This window comes from Typopeltis vanoorti, chromosome 12 (genome assembly GCF_054136105.1).
Source record: "Typopeltis vanoorti isolate ZY-2024b chromosome 12, IOZ_Tvanoo_1.0, whole genome shotgun sequence".
NCBI classification, from domain to species: domain Eukaryota; kingdom Metazoa; phylum Arthropoda; class Arachnida; order Uropygi; family Thelyphonidae; genus Typopeltis; species Typopeltis vanoorti.
Window position 1 is genome coordinate 8,703,595 of NC_143560.1, and position 18,610 is coordinate 8,722,204.

General features: G+C 34.6%; 1 protein-coding gene across 1 annotated transcript in view; it reads left to right on the top strand.

Moving 5' to 3' along the window:
• Positions 1-18,610, top strand: part of LOC150100569 (uncharacterized) — a 305,525-nt gene that overhangs the window by 258,825 nt on the left and 28,090 nt on the right. The window contains exon 11 of the mRNA XM_090401835.1: positions 6,203-6,307. Within this exon, the coding sequence (XP_090257961.1) occupies positions 6,203-6,307 (105 nt within the window). The remainder of the gene's footprint in view (positions 1-6,202; positions 6,308-18,610) is intronic.

An 18,610-nucleotide genomic window follows, 5' to 3' on the forward strand; every position in this document is an offset into this window, starting at 1 on the left:
TTTTACCGTATCAATCCACCTATATCTTGGTCTTCCTCTGGGTCTTTTTCCTGGCAACTTGACAGAGAACACTTGTTTTGCTGATCTTTCCTCTCCCATTCTATTTAAGTGAGAAACATCTGAGATTAGCTCTGCTAATACATTCCTGGATGCTAACAATGTCAATTTCTTTCCTAATATCCTCGTTTTTATTATGATATTGCCATTGATGCCATCTGTTCATGCCCCTGATCTTTCTCAGGACCCTCATATCTGTAGTCTCTAGTCTTTGGTCAAGTGTTTTATTTCTAACCCAGCTCTCAGATCCATAAGTTAAAATTGGTTTGAACTGTCTTGTATACAGCTAATTTAGTGTTTTGACTAATTTCTCTCTTATTCCATATAAATTTATTCGGTTGACTTCCTGCCATACCAGCTTTGTTGATTCTGTTATCTATTTCCATATTTAAATTACCATCTTCGCTAAAAATTGTGCCTAAGTAGCTGAAATGTTTTACTTGTTCTATAGGTTCTCCATTCACAATGCAGTTGATATTTTCAGTGTTTCTACCTATTTTCATTGTCTTTGTCTTGTTATTGCTGACCTTCATACCATATCTATTACAACAGTTATTCAATTTAGTCAGGGAATCTTGCAAACTTGTAGCAGATTTATGTAGAAGTATAACATCATCTGCATAAAGCAAAGAGCTGACATTAACATCTCCAATTTTGATGTTAGGTTTAATACCACTTTCCTTCATAATGTGATCCATATAGATAATGAATAACAGACAGGATAATATACATCCTTGTCTCACACCAGATTTAACATTAAACCATTTTCCTGTACTTCCTTCAATTCTAACTGCTGACTTACAACTCAAATAAATACTAAGTATTGGTTGATATAATGCCCCATTGACACCATATAACTGTAGCGTTTTGAATAGCTTCTCTCTTGGTACCTTGTCATATTCCTTTTCCAGATCCTCATAACTTAAATACAGATTTTGTTGTATACACCACTGTTGTCCTAGATACCAATTCATATACAAAAATGAATTTATTACTCTGAGATCGAATACATATACCCAACTTGATTATGATCCTACGGGAAGATAGCTCAAGAAACTAAACAACTTACTAGATGAAACCTCTTCCCTAGATCAAGAAACAATAAAAAAAATACTCAGGACATACCATGCCAGGCCTCCTAAAATATATGATTTACCCAAACTTCACAAGAATAATGTTCCACTCAGATCCATTGTGGATTCTATTAGCAGCCCGACTTACAAATCACTAAGATTTTTATCTAACCTTCTCTGTCCTCTCATAGGCCACTCAGCCTCATGAATTAAAAATTCCACCGATTTTCATGCAAAAATGAAAGACATTCAACTGTTGGAGACTGACATGCTAATTAGCTTCGACATTGTTTCCCTCTTCACTAATACTCCCCATAAGGAAACGATAGACTTACTAACTGAAAAATTTCCATCCGATATTGTTGAATTATTCAAGTTTGTTATTACATCTGGATACTTCACTTGGAAAGAGAAAATTTACAAGCAAGAGGAAGGAACAGCAATGGGGTTTTCTTTATCACCAAACTTAGTCAACCTTTTTCTAGAACACTTTGAAGAAAAAATTTTCGCATTTAACCCTAAACCAAAAATCTGGCTATGATATTTCGATGACATCTTTGCAGTTGGGGTTATTCTGAACAAGAAGTACACTTGGAAGTTTTTTCCCCACTTGGTTAGACTATAATAAATTTAGTTTAATCCTTTATCCAAGTGTAATCAAATAAAGTTTGCACCTGAAGTATCTTCAGGACTGAGGCAACTCGTGGTAAAGGCAGACTAAGTGCTCCTTACTTGTCTTTGTTTGCTTGCACTTGGATAAAGGATTAAACTAAGAACTACTTGTTTCCAGATAAAATCAACCTTCTTCATCCTCGCATCAAATTCACACTGGAAAAAGAATCTCCACAGGGTATCTCCTTCCTGGCTGTACACATCCAAAGAAAAGAAGATGGTTCTATCTCCACTTCTGTCTATCGCAAGCCAACATTTTCAGACCACTACATTCGAATTCTTTGGCTACTAACAATCAACCAGATCCACAATTGGTTACCTTCTCCTAAAGACAAACTCTCACCTCTGATGCCACTTGGCGTGTACGAGGTCCCATGTTCCTGTAAATTGTCCTACTATGGACAGACAGATAGATCCATTAGCAAATGCATTTCGGAACATCAAGTATGTTCCATTAGAAAAAGGATCCATTGGAAAAAGACCAAACTTCTACTTAGATCTTTATGTAAACATGAACATTTATATAAAGAAAGTGCTGAAGTCCTATAACACAGACCCGATTTGAACCATAATGATGTTCTTACTATCCCTAAAGCCTGGGAAATTGTCATCCTAAATTGTATAAAATAATTTTATATATGTTATCTCATTTTAATGTACCCCCCCTCCCCCCCCCCCTTTTTTTCAGATATATTTTAATTTCATTCAAAACACATTAATGCACGCATGGAGGGATTCCATTGTATGCATGCGCCCTAACTGCATGTGATTCCTAGTATTGTTTGAATTAACTATACTGACGATGTCCTATGATACGTAGGACGAAATATTTACTTATTAAAAATCTTATTACTGTGGTTACGTGTACTCCATTTCTGAGCTTTTTTCAACATCCTCCAGAATATCTTGCTACCTTCTTGATATTTATTTTCTATGTTCTTGCCAAAGTCCTCCTATGACTTTTATTTAGCCAGTTTTACACAGTGTTTAGCTTTCTTACATTTGTCTCTGTATTCTCTAAGAGCACAAGCTGACTTATTTGCCAGGAACGTTTGATAAGCCTTCTTCATTTTCTTCACTGCCTCTTTAACTTCTTGTGTTCACCGTGGAGTTCTGATTTTTCTATCCTTGCATACAACCTCCCCACATGCCTCTCTGGATGAATCAATCAGCATTTCCTTCAGGGCTTACCACTGAATCTCCACGGTTTGATCCCTGTTCTCACACTCTCATTTTTTCTTGAATAATGTTTGTGTATTTTAGTCTACAGTTCACATCTGAGAGCTGCTCAACTTTTATTCGCTTTAAAACTTTCTTACATGTCTTTGTTTTTTTCAATATGAAATTCAGTTTTATTCTGCACAAAACTAAATAGTGAAATCTATTTGAAATCCTTTTTATTCTACCTTGGCAATTCATTACTGTGAACAATACTGTGATCTATAAAGCTTTTTTTATTTTTTTTTTCATTCTTCTTGTATAAATTTAAGCACATTTATCTTGAACAAATTATCATTGAATAGTTTGTGTTCTGAACAGAAATCCAGTACATTGATTCTACCTTTTCCCCAAACTTTCTCAGAACATTTCTATAAGTTTGTGATTTGTTTCCTACTTTGCTGTTTAGGTGTTCAACAAGAACCAGCTTTTCCTTTTCTTTGTATCAGCAGCTTTCTGATGTTTCTAAAAATAATTCCTCTACTCCTTCACTTGGACCATAGGTAAAAATTGACCTTTGTCACTTTCCCAATTGAATTATCCCACATCACTCAACTCATAATTGCTTGTCATTCAAAAAATTTATCTTTGTGTTTTGCATTGAATACTGTATCTCCCCCCCGCCTTTCTGTAGTCACTAGTGCCTAAAAAATCATCTTATAGTTATTTAAAAGCATTTTCCCTGTTTTCATCTTGGTGACAACAGTTTTGTTGATATTGTATTTTTATAATTCCTCTTCTTGCTTTAACTCTTTTTAACCGATATTTCAGAACTGCAGATAGCCATCACCTAGATAATCTGATGGTGTCCAGAGTTCTGTTAGGTGTGAGATTGTTCCAGTAGTTGGCCTCCTGTTGTTTGCTTCATTTCCTTGATAAAAACAGCAAAAACCTTGTTTAACTAGAGAAAGTCTCAGCTGAACATAACATTTGGTTATGTCATACCATCATATGATATGTGTGCTTGAAGTCAGTACCAAATACAAATTGTCAGCTTATAATTATTATTATTATTATACCAATATCTCCACAGAGTCAGGAGACTCTTTGCAGGAGACCCAGACTAAACTTTCTATGTGCAGTACCTGTCATACTTTACCTTAAATCGCACTGTCAGGGCACTCACAACTACCTCTTACTAGAGGATACCCTAAACAAGATATTAATATAATTGCTTTTCTTATATTTTTCATTATGAAGTAGGTGACCAAGATATGCAGTTTTTCTTCTTTTTATGGTATTTAAAAGTTCACGTGTTTCCCCATTTGTTCCAGTACTTCTTGATTGGATATTTTTGCTGGGATTTTTAACATTCGTCTGTATAACCACATCTCAAAGGCTTCTAGTTTTTTTATGAATGTTGTCTTCAAGGTCTATGTTTTTGCACCATACAGCAGTACAGACCATACATAGCATTTAACCATGCATACTCTAATCCAGGGGTTCCCAACTGATGCCCAGTAAATTTAATATGGAAATAGACAACAGAATCAATAAAGCTGGTATGGTAGGAAGTCAATTGAATAAATTCATATGGAATAAGAGAGAAATTAGTCGGAACACTAAATTAGCTGTATACAAGACAGTGTTCAAACCAGTTTTAACTTATGGATCTGAGAGCTGGGTCAGAAGTAAAACACTTGACCAAAGACTAGAGACCGCAGATATGAGAGTCCTGAGAAAGATTAGAGGCGTGAACAGATGGCATCAATGGCAATATCATATTAAAAATGAGGATATTAGGAAACAACTTGACATTGTCGGCATCCAGGAGTGTGTTAGCAGAGCTAATCTCAGGTGGTATGGTCACATAAACAGAATGGACGAGGCAAGATTAGCAAAACAAGTGTTCTCTGCCAGGTTGGCAGGAAAACGACCCAGAGGAAGATAAAGATATAGGTGGATTGATATGTACAATCTGCCTTAGATGATAGAAATATAAGATCTGATAATGATAATATTGGAGTCTTGTCAAGTAATAGACTGATTTGGAGGAAAATTGTAGATAGGAAGTTAGTAATGATGTAAATTTTTCATGTAGTACTATCATATCCTGTACACCCCTTGAGGGTACATGTCAGTAATTTGATGATGATACTCTAATCTCCAAATTTAAATTGCGGTTACATAGTGTCGATTTCATCAGGAGAAAATTTTTTCTTGCCATTTCAATTCTAACTTTTATTTCCATTTCTGGATTGCATTCTTCATTTAACCAGCATCCAAGTTATTTAAATTTTGTTACTCTTTCTATTTGTTACCCATTTAAAAAAGGGCTGAATTAAGATTTGTTTCTTGCTTATGACCATGAATTTAGTTTTGGTGATATTTATTCTTAATCCCATTTTTCACTCTCTTCGTTCACTAGTTGCAGAAAATTTTGAAGATCCTGAATATTGTCAACCAAGAGAGCTGTGTCATCAGTATATTGGATGTTACTGATGATTTCACCATTTACATCAATCCCTTCCTTTCTTTCTTTTAAGATTTTTTGAAGTATGGCTTCTGAGTATATGTTAAAAAAAAGAGGCGACAGCACACATCCTTGCCTTACTCCTCATTTGATGTTAATGGACTGTAATGATGTCATCAACTTGAAGAAAAGATGCCTTTTCGTTCCAATATAAGTTTTCGATGATCCTGTTATCTTTTCCATCTAATCCAGTTCTTTTTAATAATTCAATTATTTTAGTATGTTGGACTTTGTTAAATGCTTTCTCAAAGTCAGTGAAGCAAATGAATTACTTCCTTGTTTTCATCACTACATTTTTGGAATAAGATCCGAGAACAGAAAAGAGCTTCTTTCTTAGACTGATATTTGTGGAGTTATATTGGGAAGGCAGAGATAGAGTTATCTCTTGGATTACAGATTATTTCAGAGTGCTGTGGGAGAAGTTCCTTATAATCTTGAAAGTAAATAAAATTTTATGCTGTAGCATTTTTTTTTTTTTTTTTCCAGTTACAAAAGTGAAAATTTAGACATATCACAAAATAGATATTAAATAATGAGAAAATATTGATCATTAGTAATATTATTAATTAATATTAATGATTGGCTAAAAGGGAAGAAAAAGAACATTTCCTAAGATTACCACAGATCTCTCTCTCAACATGATAGTATGATAGTTTTCTAGCATTCAACATTGAAAGAAAGAGTTCAATTTTTTTTTTTTTTTTAATAGCAAGAAGAAATTTATGAATATTGTCTTCAGTTGTTTAAGACCAGTGTTCAGTATAATGAGTCTTTTGATGTTGTAGCTTATGTTTTTGAAGTTTGGGTTCCTGAGGTAAGTTGTCATTTATATATTCTGCCAGAATGAACACTATTAGAGGAAATATGATTGTTGTAATTAACTTTTTTTTCTGTATTTATATTTTTTTACTGTTCCATTAAAAAAATTGCCCACCGAACATATCAAAGTGAAAAACTGGCTTTCGTGAATCAAATTATTGCTAAGATAGTGATTAATCCTTTACTAATAGTTTATTTGCATACATTGAAAGGCATATTTGTCAGAGAAAAGTTTTATGCATGCATTGATTGTGGGACCTCAGATTTCATTTTTGTCTTCAAATATTAATATCTCCTTATCCAGAGGTAAGATTAAGGAAAGGTTGTTGTTTGCATGCAGGCTGTGTTAAGTGATTTTCCACCCCAAATTTGTATTCATTTTCTATTTCATTTCAAGAATGATGAAATTATTTTTGAAATGAATGCCATAATCATCAAATTCTTGATGTGCATCCTAATAGAGTGTACAGGACACTATAATAGCACAACATCATTAAGTTTACATCTGGCTTTCTATTGATAGCTTTCTTCCAAATTAATTTATTGTTTGGTTAATCCTCTCATGCTGACTGGGTATCTTGGAATTCAGCCTGTTAGGTAAGGTGATAGTTTTCTAGCATTCAACATTGGGAGAGAATGCAGACCTCCACTGCATGAGGAGAAAAAATATAGTAAAATGGGGGAAGGGGCAAAAAGAAAATAATGAAAGAAAGAAAAGTAGGGACCAGCCTACAAATAATATATCAGATGTATATTACACGAAGTAAAGCATTTTTCAGCATCAGGTACCTCAGGTTTGCCACTCCCCTAGTCACTAAAGTGAGCCCTCGAAGAAATGAGAAATACTAGAATGGAGATCTAACAAAAAAAAAAAAAAAATTGAGAGGCCTATATCTAGCAGTGGATGGAAAGAAACTAAAGAAGAAGATCTCCATTATTGTCAGATCTAGCATTTCAGTCTTATGAAGCACTAGTAATAACATCAACTCGAACGTTGGTCATCCTCTAGATCTTTTTATCTGTGGTCTGTAACTTTTGATTAACTATTTTATTTTCCACCCTATTCTCAGATTCATAAGTTAAAACCAGTTTGAATATGGGTTGTGCTTCCATTAGAATTATGAGCTAATTTCTCTCTTATTCCATATAATGCTCATCTGGCTTCTCGCCATACTAGCTTGGTTTCTCTATATCATCATCAAATTTCTGATGTGTGAATGACAAAGTTGAATAATCTGATTATGTTACAGTTTTGATATCAAATCCTTATTTACAAATGTTCTTTAACAACAATACCTCTTGCTGTCACTAGTTAATTTTTACCTTGAACATACAGAGGAAATTCTCTTTTCTTCCATATAACCCCAACCATTATTCAGGTTACCTAACATGGACGATATCTTCATTGTTTGGCCTCATCCAAAAGATGCTCTATCGTTTCTAACAATGATAGAGCATCTTTTGGATAGCCTATTCCCATTTCCATATAAACTTCACTATGGAACTGGAAAAGGACAGTAAACTACTTCTTAGACATCTTTAATTATCTAGTGAATGCAAACCTACCTTCAGTGACTTCTACATACAGTAGAATTCTGTGCATCACCCATCTAAAAAAAATAGGCATTGTAAAAACTTTATTAAATTGCGCTCATGTTAACCTCCAGGATCGAAAACCAGAATTTAGCAGCATTGAACATATTGCCAAAGAAGGCTGCAATCAACAAAAAATACAGCAAAAATATATAAGTAAGCTTTTTATTTTATAGAGCATCCTATTTTATGACTTCACAGTGATCCCTAATAAATTTCATCAGTTTCACCACACACGCACACACACACAAAAAAAAAAAAATATATATATATATATATTATAGTATCAAGTAGAGTAATGTGGGCAAATATGAGAATGGGGAACTGGACAATGAGACTTATTTGTGCCTATGGTCCCACAGAAGGTTCTACTAAGGTAGAAGTGGAGGAATTTTTTGACGCTTTAGAAAAAGCTACTGACACAATGAAAAAGGAAAAGTTGGTCCTTGTTGGGGATCTAAATAGCAGAGTAGGAAATGATTGTGAGACATACAATAATATTTTTGGAAAATTTGGAGAAAAGAGCAAAGCTAATAATAATGGCAAATATCTGTTGGATTTCTGCTCAGGACATGGACTGGTTATTACTAACACCATGTTCCAACATAAAAATGTGCACAAATTCACATGGAGAGAAGAGGCTAGGAATAAGAAAAGTCTCATTGACTATGTTATTGTTGATAGTGATGTTTTCTCCCTGGTGCAGGACACCAGAGGGTACAGAGGATTTGAAATTGGAAGTGATCACTATTTAGTCTTGAGCAGGATAAAATTGAATTTCATATTGAAAAGAATAACATGTAAGAAAGTTTTAAAGCGAATAAAAGTTGAGCAGCTCTCAGATGTGAACTGTAGACTAAAATACAGAAAGATTATTGAAAAGAAAATGAAAGAGTTTGAGAAAAGGAATCAAATCTTGGAGATTCAGTGGCAAACTCTGAAGAAAACATTGATTGATTGATTCTGCCAGAGAGGCATGGGGTGAGGTTGTCTGTAAGGATAAAAAAATAAGAACTCCCTGGTGGACACAGGAAGTTAAAGAGGCAGTGAAGGAAAAGAAGAAAGCATATAAAAGTTCCTGGCAAATAAGTCAGCTTTTACTCTTACAGAATACAGAGACAAATGTAAGAAAGCTAAACAGTGTGTAAAACTAGCTAAACAAAAGTCATGGGAGGACCTTGGCAAGAATATAGAAAATAAATATCAAGAAGGTGGCAAAATATTCTGGAGGTTGTTGAAGAAGCTTAGGAATGGAGGAAAGAGTGCTGTAAAAGGAATTAGAGATGATAAAGGTGAAATGAAAACAGGATAAAAGATATCCTTGAAGTATGGAGTAATTACTTTGAAAAACTGCTAAATGAAACAAGCAGTGATGACAGTACAGTGATAAAAAGCACTGACCAAGCATGCAGTCAGAAATACATATCCATACTTGAAGTAGAAAAAGCCATCAAAGGCTTGAAATGTGGAAAGGCAGCAGGAGTAGATGATATTCGACCAGAAATGCTGAAGTATGGTGGTATAAAAGTCTTACAGTGGCTGCACTGCATAGTTCAGAAAGCCTGGACAGAGGGACGAATTCCCGATGAGTGGAGTAGAGTTCTCATAGTATCCATATATAAAAAGGGAAATAAAACTGCATGTGAGAATTACAGAGGTATTTCCCTACTGAGTGTTCCTGGCAAGATCTATGCAAGTATACTTGAGAAACGGTTGAGAAGAATTGTGGAAGAAAAGCTTGGTGAAGAACAAGCTGGATTCAGGCCAAATAGAGGCTGTCAGGATCAGATCTTCACTTTATGACAAATAGTCGAGAAAGCATGGGAATATAACAAAGATCTGTATTTAAGTTTTGTCGATTTGGAAAAGGCATATGACAAGGTGCCAAGAGAGAAGCTATTCAATACGCTACAGTTATATGGTGTTAATGGGGTATTATATCAAGCAATACTTAGTCTTTATTTGAGTTGTAAGTCAGCAGTTAGAATTGAAGGAAGTACAGGAAGATGGTTTAATGTTAAATCTGGTGTGAGACAAGGATTCACATTATCCCCTCTGTTATTCATTATCTATATGGATCACATTATGAAGGAAAGTGGTATTAAACATGATATCAAAATTCGAGATGTTAATGTCAGCTCTTTGCTTTATGCGGATGATGTTATACTTCTAAATAAATCCGTTACAAGTCTGCAAGATTCTCTGACTAAATTCAATTGCTGTTGTAATAGATATGGTATGAAGGTCAGCAATAAAAAGACAAAGACAATGAAAATAGGCAGAATCATTGAAAATGTCAACTGTGTTGTGAATGGAGAACCTGTGGAACAAGTAAAACATTTCAGCTACTTAGGCACAATTTTTACTGAAGATGGTAAATTAAATATAGAAATAGACAACAGAATCAGCAAAGCTGGTATGGTGGGAAGTCAACTGAATAAATTCATATGGTATAAGAGAGAAATTAGTCAGAACACTAAATTAGCTGTATACAAGACAGTGTTCAAACCAGTTTTAACTTATGGATCTGAGAGCTGGGTCAGAAGTAAAACACTTGACCAAAGACTAGAGACCACAGATAAGAGAGTCCTGAGAAAGATTAGAGGCGTGAACAGATTGCATCAATGGCAATATCATATTAAAAATGAGGATATTAAGAAAGAACTTGACATTGTCAGCATCCAGGAATGCGTTAGCTCAGGTGGTATGGTCACTTAAATAGAATGGGAGAGGAAAGATTAGCAAAACAAGTGTTCTCTGCCAGGTTGGCAGGAAAATGACCCAGAGGAAGACCAAGATATAGGTGGATTGATACGGTACAAAGTGCCTTAGATGATAGAAATATAAGATCTGATAATGTTGGAGTCTTGACAAGTAACAGACTGATTTGGAGGAAAATTGTAGATAGGAAGTTAGTAATGATGTAATTTTTTCATGTAGTACTGTCATATCCTGTACACCCCTTGAGGGTACATGGCAGGAATTTGATGATGATGATATATATATTAAGATGATTTTAAAATATTTCATTCAAAAATTAGGGTGCATAATAAAATAAATGCTTACTTATATATCCTTATATTTAAACTTAAGGAGCAACATGAACCTAAAGTTGAGAATACCATTCAAAAATGCAGCAAATTTTACAAGTCCACTTCCATTAACCCAGAAACAGCATGTGGAAGGTTCCAATTCCATATATTTCATGTATCTCTAGACTAGGGTTCCCGTTTTTCCCGGGACAGTCTCGTGTTTTATAAAAATATCCCGAGTTAATTCCAAAAGTCCTGCTTTTTTAAGTATCCTTCAGGAAAAAATGGATAAACGGATTTTATCTCATTTTTAGTACCAATTTCTATTACAATGTTGATAATAATAAATTTTATTTATTTATTATTTATAATAATAATCATTAGTATTATAAATAATATAACTAACTAATAGTAACTAATGGCGATGTTCCTTTTTCCCATGCTTCTGTTATTACAGTATCTTACTTGATCAATACTTTGCGTTTTATAATTTTTATCGCTTTCCAACCATATAATGCTGAAACATAAGTGCAGTATTAATGATGATAATAGAAGAGAATTTCCTTTCATTAAAGGTGTAGATGAAAATGCGGAATGTACTTTATGTAACTGTAAATTTTGCATTTCGCATGGTGGTCGGTCAGACTTAGGCAACCACGTGAAAATGAAAAAACATAAAGCTGCTGTACGAAGTAAGGCTTCCAACTGCAGTATAAGTAATTTTTTAATTGTGAAAACTAAGAATGAAAGGGAAAAAGAATTATCACTGTCAGCGCAGGCAGCAACCTTTGCGTATCACGCAGTGGGCATAACCACAGCTTTAACTCCATGGACTGCACAACAACCATCATGAAAAAAATTTTCAACGATAAATTCAGGTGTTCGCAAACAAAGTGCAAGGCAATAATAACCAATGTTATTGCGCCATTAGCGACAAAGCAGATTGAGTAAGAGCTAAAAAAGTGTGTTTTATATCAGTGCTAATCGATTCATCAAACCACTTTGACATGAAATTAGTTCCTCTGGTCATTAGATACTATCATCCAGAAAAAGGTGTGAAGGTGAATGTGTTAGAGTTAGTTAATTTAGGTGGTGAAACTTCAGAACTTTTATTTTCTTATGTATTGGAAGTGTTACAGAAGTTAGATCTCCTGAAAAAGATTATTGCTATATTAGCAGATAATACAAATACAAACTTTGGTGGAAAGAAGAGAAAGGGAAAGGATAATCTGTACTTCAAAATGCAAGAAAACACTGTGAACAATTTAATTGGAATTGGTTTCCCTGCACATGTGATACATAATACTGTGCAGACTGCTTCAGATTGCTTACCTATTGAGCTTCAGTTAATAATTAACAAGATTTACCAACATTTCCACATATATTGTGTATGAGTTGAGGAACTTAAATCATTTTGTGAATTCACAAACACAGAGTATAAAACTGTTTTGGGTAGCAGCAAGACAAGATGACTCTCTTTTGCCTGCAATCCATAGGGTTATTAAAATGTTCCCTTCATTGAAGTCATATTTTCTTTCTATTGACAAATGTTCTATCAGTCTCAAAAATTTCTTTGAAAATCCACTTTCAATTACACTCCTGCATTTCCTTGCCAGCCAGTTAAAAAACTTTTATGATACCATTAAATGTATTGAAAAGCAAGATATAACAGTAATTGAAGTGAAGGATGAAACAAACAAACTGGTGGAAAGGTTAAATTGTAGGAAGGCAGAAAAGTTTCTTACAACTACTGTGAGAAAACAGTTGCAAGAATTAGAAAAAAAAAGACACATAACAGTTGAAAAGTTTAAAAGCTATGCAGTAGATTTCTACTGCACCTGTATTGAATATATTCAAGAGTGGTGTACCCCATTTCTCACACCTCTTCAGTCTATGGATTGGATTAATTTGAAGGGAAAGGATCCTGTGACTTGGAAAAGCATACAAGAAAGCCACATATTCATGCAGACAGTGTCACCAAGTTTTACTGTGAATGAAGAGGACTTATTTGATGAGTTTGTATGTGTGAAAAAATATTGTGAAAGCAAATTTGAAGTGTGGAGTGAACAGAAGGATCAAAGTGTCAGTGATAAATGGTGTGAAATGTTTACTCATTTTACAAAGCAGGGTATAAATTCTGGGAGTATTAAATGCCTAGTTATTTTTTTTTACCACTGCCAGGAACTAATGCAGCTGTTGAACGTGTTTTTCCATTAATAAATGCGCTCTGGACAGATAGAAAAAACAAACTTAAATTTGAGACTGTAAAAGCTTTAATCATTGTAAAGACATATTTTAAGAATTTCTCTTGTACTGAGTTCTATGATCAAATATCAAAAGAAAAAAAAATTTTTGAACAGGTCCATAAATCTGATAAATATTTTTCTAATTAAATATGTTTGTGATTAATAATCCTTTTTTTAAAGTGGATTTAATGTTAATGTATGTTTATAGCAATATTTAATTTTAAGTGCAAGATATATAATAGTTTTATTTTTGGTTTTCTTAATTTTTAACATGTCCCGTTTTTTTTTACAAAATGTCCTGGGTTTTTTAAGTAAAAATTTCAGATTGTCCCAGATTTTAGTAAAACATTATGGGAACCCTTCTTCTTCTCCCATAGTCCTAAATGAACCGTTGGGTCATTCATGGCTGGTAGGTGATACTCTTTGCTAGCCTCCTCCAGTCGTCTCGGTTTCTTGTTCTTGATGTCAGTTGAGAAAAGGAGGAATTTGTCCATTTTTTGATATTATCAGTCCATTTTGATCGAGGTCAGCCCCTAACCCTTGATCCCGGAACAATTCCTTCTAGGGTTTGCTTTGGAATGCCATTAGCCCTCTCCACATGTCCAAACCATTTCATCTATCTTCTTCTGATGACTGTTAGAATATTTTCCCTTTTTCTCCCATCTATTGAGTCAATCAGTTTTCGGACATTTTCATTGGTTTCGTGAGCGGTATACGGAATTCTCAAAAGTCTTCTGTAAGTTTTCATTTCGAAAGACAGGAGTCTCCTCTCATCTTCCTTCAATAAAGTCCAGGCCTCACAACCATACAAAAGGACAGAATTCATCAAGGTGTCAATTAGTCTTAGTCTGGTTGTGATTGCTATTCTGTTATCGCCCCACAATGGTTTTAACTTCTGTAGGGCCACGGTTGCCTTAGCAATTCGGTATTTAATGTCGGTTTTTAAACGACCATCTTGACTCAACGTGCTTCCTAGATAAGTGAACTTCTTTACATTTTCAATTTGCTTATTGCCAATTTGTATCTTTAAGAATTCAATGTCTGATTTTGAGGTTATCATTATTTTTGTTTTTTGTAGGTTTATGTATAATCCATATTTTTTTAATGTTCCGAAAACACGGCTGGTTATCTCTTGTAATTCTTCTTCACTTTCTGCCAGAAGATCGATATCGTCAGCGAAACGTAAGTTATTTATTCTTAGTCCGCCAACTACTATTCCAGTGTCATATTCATAAAGAGCTTCATCTATGACATATTCCATATTCCAGAAAACAATTAAAAAGAAGAAGGGACAAGATGCATCCCTGTCTTACCCCCCCCCCCCCCCGTTCTGCCCAAAACGGTTCACTGCTGTAATTTTTAATTTCAGTTCTCATATTAGATGAGGAATAAAGAGATTTAATAATCCTAATGATTTTGTTGTCAATACCATAATGTTCTAAAATTTTCCATAATGCCTCGTGCCATATTGAGTCAAAAGCTTTTTGAAGGTCTAAGAAGTTGTAACAGATTATTTTGTTATGTTCTATGTATTTTTCACCTAGTATGTGTATTGTAAAAATATGGTCGATTGTACTTCTGGAAACCTGCTTGTTCATCTGATAGTCTGTTTCTATTTTCTTTTCAATTCTTGACAATAGTATTTTTGTCTGTTCCAATTTTGGCATTCCAATTGCCCTGTACAATCAAAAGCTCTTTTCTATTCACTCTGGTGATTGTTGCATTAAGTTAACCATAAAACTCCTCTACTTCGGAGTCCTCATGATCTGTGGTTGGAGCATAGACCTGTATGATGGTGATATTGAGTGGTTTTCCTCTCAGGCGGACTAGAGCAATTCTGCTATTGATACGGTTGAATTCCATGACAGAATTTTGTGATGATTTGTGTATCAAAAACCCGACACCTTCCTTTCCACTGCAGTCACACCCAGAGTAAAAAAGCAAATGTCCTTCATCTGTTACTATCTCTCCTGTTTTGGGCCATCGAATTTCACAAAGTCCCATAATAGTCCATTTATATCTTTTTAGTTCGTGTTGTAGTAATTTGAGTTGACCTGATTGTAGTAGAGTCCTAATATTCCAAGTTCCGGTCATTAAATGGTTGTGAAGTCTGAATCTGGATCCAGTTTTTCCATTATTTTTTCAGTGATAGTGGTAGCGCCAGTCGCTAACTTCGCATTGCCACCCCTGGAGCTGCTACCAAATGGCAGCGCGGACCTTGTTGAACCGGGCGACGTCCGAGCCGGCATGGTGTGCTGTGTTAAATTCTTCGACATGAATGTCTAATGGGCAGTAAATTAAGACAGATGGTGCCAATCTCCTCTTCTGTCTTCACCTGCTAGCATTTAGCTGGGCATAGTGGGATGGCCTTCACGCTTTGGGAGGCCCTACTAGCCGCCACGGTGAGGCAGCATAGCAGGACTTGGGGGGGGGGATAAAAATTTCAGATTGTCCCAGATTTTAGTAAAACATTATGGGAACCCTACTCTAGACCAATTTTAAAAATCCTCAAGAAGTGCAACACCTAGAATCTGTGTTCTTTCTATCAATAAAATCTCTCTCTCTCTCTCTCTGTTGCCTTTCTCTAAGGATAAACATTCTTTCCCTTCCAGGTATGTACCAAGTTCTGTGTAATTGCTACCTCTTCTATTCCTACTTTGGACAAGCTGTGCGTTCTGTGTAAAAAAATTATGAGAACAACTGTATATCACTAATAAGAAATCTGGTTTAGCACAGCATGGAATTGACTCTGATCACAGAATCTTCTAGTCGAGAACTTACCTATCAGTGCTATTAAAAATTCGACCACTTGTTCAAAGTGAATACCAAAGCCTTACTATGTTGCCATAATTTAAATCAGAATGACTGCCTCTCCATACTAAAAATCTGGGAAAGTCTCCTTATCAATCATCAATAGCTTTTTTTTTTCATTTATTTATTTTTTGTTATTTTTTTTAATTTTTTAAAAAATGCTTTTATCCATATATCTTATTTCATTATATCTCTCAATACCTTTTCTGTTCATTATACCATAGTGGCTCAACTTTTTTTAAAAAAATCCATTGTTAACATTCTTCCTTGTTTGAACTGGCTTAACAGTGAAGATGATTTGTTAGTCTCAGATCATAATAATGGTCAAAAATAAAGTTTTATACTTAAAATAACCTGATAAAATCATGATGCTCCTAAAATTGGATATTAAACTGGTAAAACTAAAGTTATTTTGGTACATTTTATTCAACCAGGTTAAAGAGATAATACCACTGGCCAACAAAAAAAAATTTTTTTTCTGCTGATTATGATCTGACACTTGTTTTTTACTAATTTGGGTGCGCTGATTTCAAATATCAAACCCATTTTTCTCTATCATGTCAGGTTTTTCCTCTTTGGCATTTTCTTTTTGCTAATTTGTAAGTTTTTGATAGTTTTAAGGAGGCAGTACTATTTAGAGGATCAAAAAAATTGATTTTTTAATATTATTTTCTGAAAGAATGTACTTTTAAAAATCTATTCCTAACGTTTTATCAAGAAATTCGAAAAATTCCCGAAGATATAGCCTATTATTCAAAGCGGTGCACAGATCAGAATCGGATCAGATCAAAATCGCTCACCACTCTCGCTTGTTAGTAAACAAATAAATGCGTAAGAACCTGCAACGGCACGTACTGACGCTTTGAATGCGAGAGAGACTGATAACTGACCTAATACATTTAGGTGATGAAAAGTAGGCGATGACAACTGCCTAAAACAAATGAATGCTATATGCGTCATAGCGGACAAAGAATGATCGAAATCAGTCAATCATTAATCAATCGTGAAAGTATGATGAGCGCTTATAACGTTTCAATAAAGTCTCTGGTTTTTTTTGTCTTGTAATTGCATGTTAGTCGGCAGTGAAGAAAATACATCATGTCTACTACTAGAAAATGTGTCAATAGTGTAGATTCCTTCTGCTACATTTGTGGCAGCTTTACTGTTTCCAGTCAAAGGACAAATATCGCTGATTTCGTTAAGAAAGTGTACTTTGCATACTTTGACGTAAAACTTACAGATCAGGACAATTCATGGGCTCCAAATAAAGTGTGTAAGTCATGTGTAGAAAATTTACAACAGTGGAGCAAGGGAAAACGCCAAAAATTAGCTTTTGGCATTCCAATGATTTGGCGTGAACTGAAAAATCACGTAGATGATTGCTATTTTTGTTTAGTTCAGACTTCTGGTTATAATAAGAAAAAAATTGTGTATCCAAATCTCGACTCAGCAATTCGGCCAGTTGCTCATTCCAATGAAATAGCCGTGCCAATTTATAAAGGACTTCCTTTACTTGAGAACGAGCGTGATCGGGATATGCCAGATGTTCTTGAGGAACAAGACGCGGATGTTGATTTAGACAATGAAAATTTAATTTCTAGTTCTGGACCGCAACGTTTTACTCGAGCGGAATTGAATGACTTAGTAAGAGATTTGGGCCTATCAAAGGAATCATCGGAATTGTTAGCTTCAAGATTAAATGAAAAAAAACTTACTGGAGCAAGATACGAAGATAACTTTTTATCGTAGCAGGGAAAGTAATCTTGTACAATATTTTAAACACGAGTGTGGGTTTGTTTACTGTAACAATGTGTCAGGTTTACTAACTGAAATGAGTGTTGTACAATATCATCCAAATGAGTGCCGTTTATTTATCGACAGTTCAAGCAGAAGTCTCAAGTGTGTCTTACTACACAATGGGAATGTATATGGCTCAATTCCTATTGGCTATTCAGTCCACTTAAAGGAAACATATGAGGACATTAAAAAGGTTCTGAAGTTATTAAAATACACAGACCATAACCGGATCATCTGTGTGGATCTTAAAATGGTGAACTTTTTACTTGGCTTTCAAAGAGGATATACAAAGTTTCCGTGTTTTCTATGCTTCTGGGATAGTCGAGCTAGAAACCAACACTGAAGTCAGAAACATTGGAGTCTTAGAATATCCTTAAATGTTGGAGAACAGAATGTTATAAATCAACCTTTAATCGACAGAGAAAAAATCATTTTTCCACCTCTACACATCAAACTAGGTCTTATGAAGCAGTATGTTAAAGCTTTAGATTTACAAGGTGACTGTTTCCAATACATATCTGAAAAATTTCCACGACTTAGTTATGAAAAAATTAAAGCCGGTGTATTTGATGGACCGCAAATTAGAACTTTAATGAGAGACCCAAATTTCATCAACTCTATGAACGAAATTGAGAAAGAGGCCTGGACTTCATTTACGATAGTTGCGAATAATTTTCTTGGAAACAAAAAAGCGTGCAATTACAAAGATCTAGTGGAAACGATGCTTAAAAATTTCCAACACCTAGGTTGCAACATGAGCATAAAGCTTCATTTCCTATACAGTCATCTCGATAGATTTCCCGAGAATTTAGGTGCTGT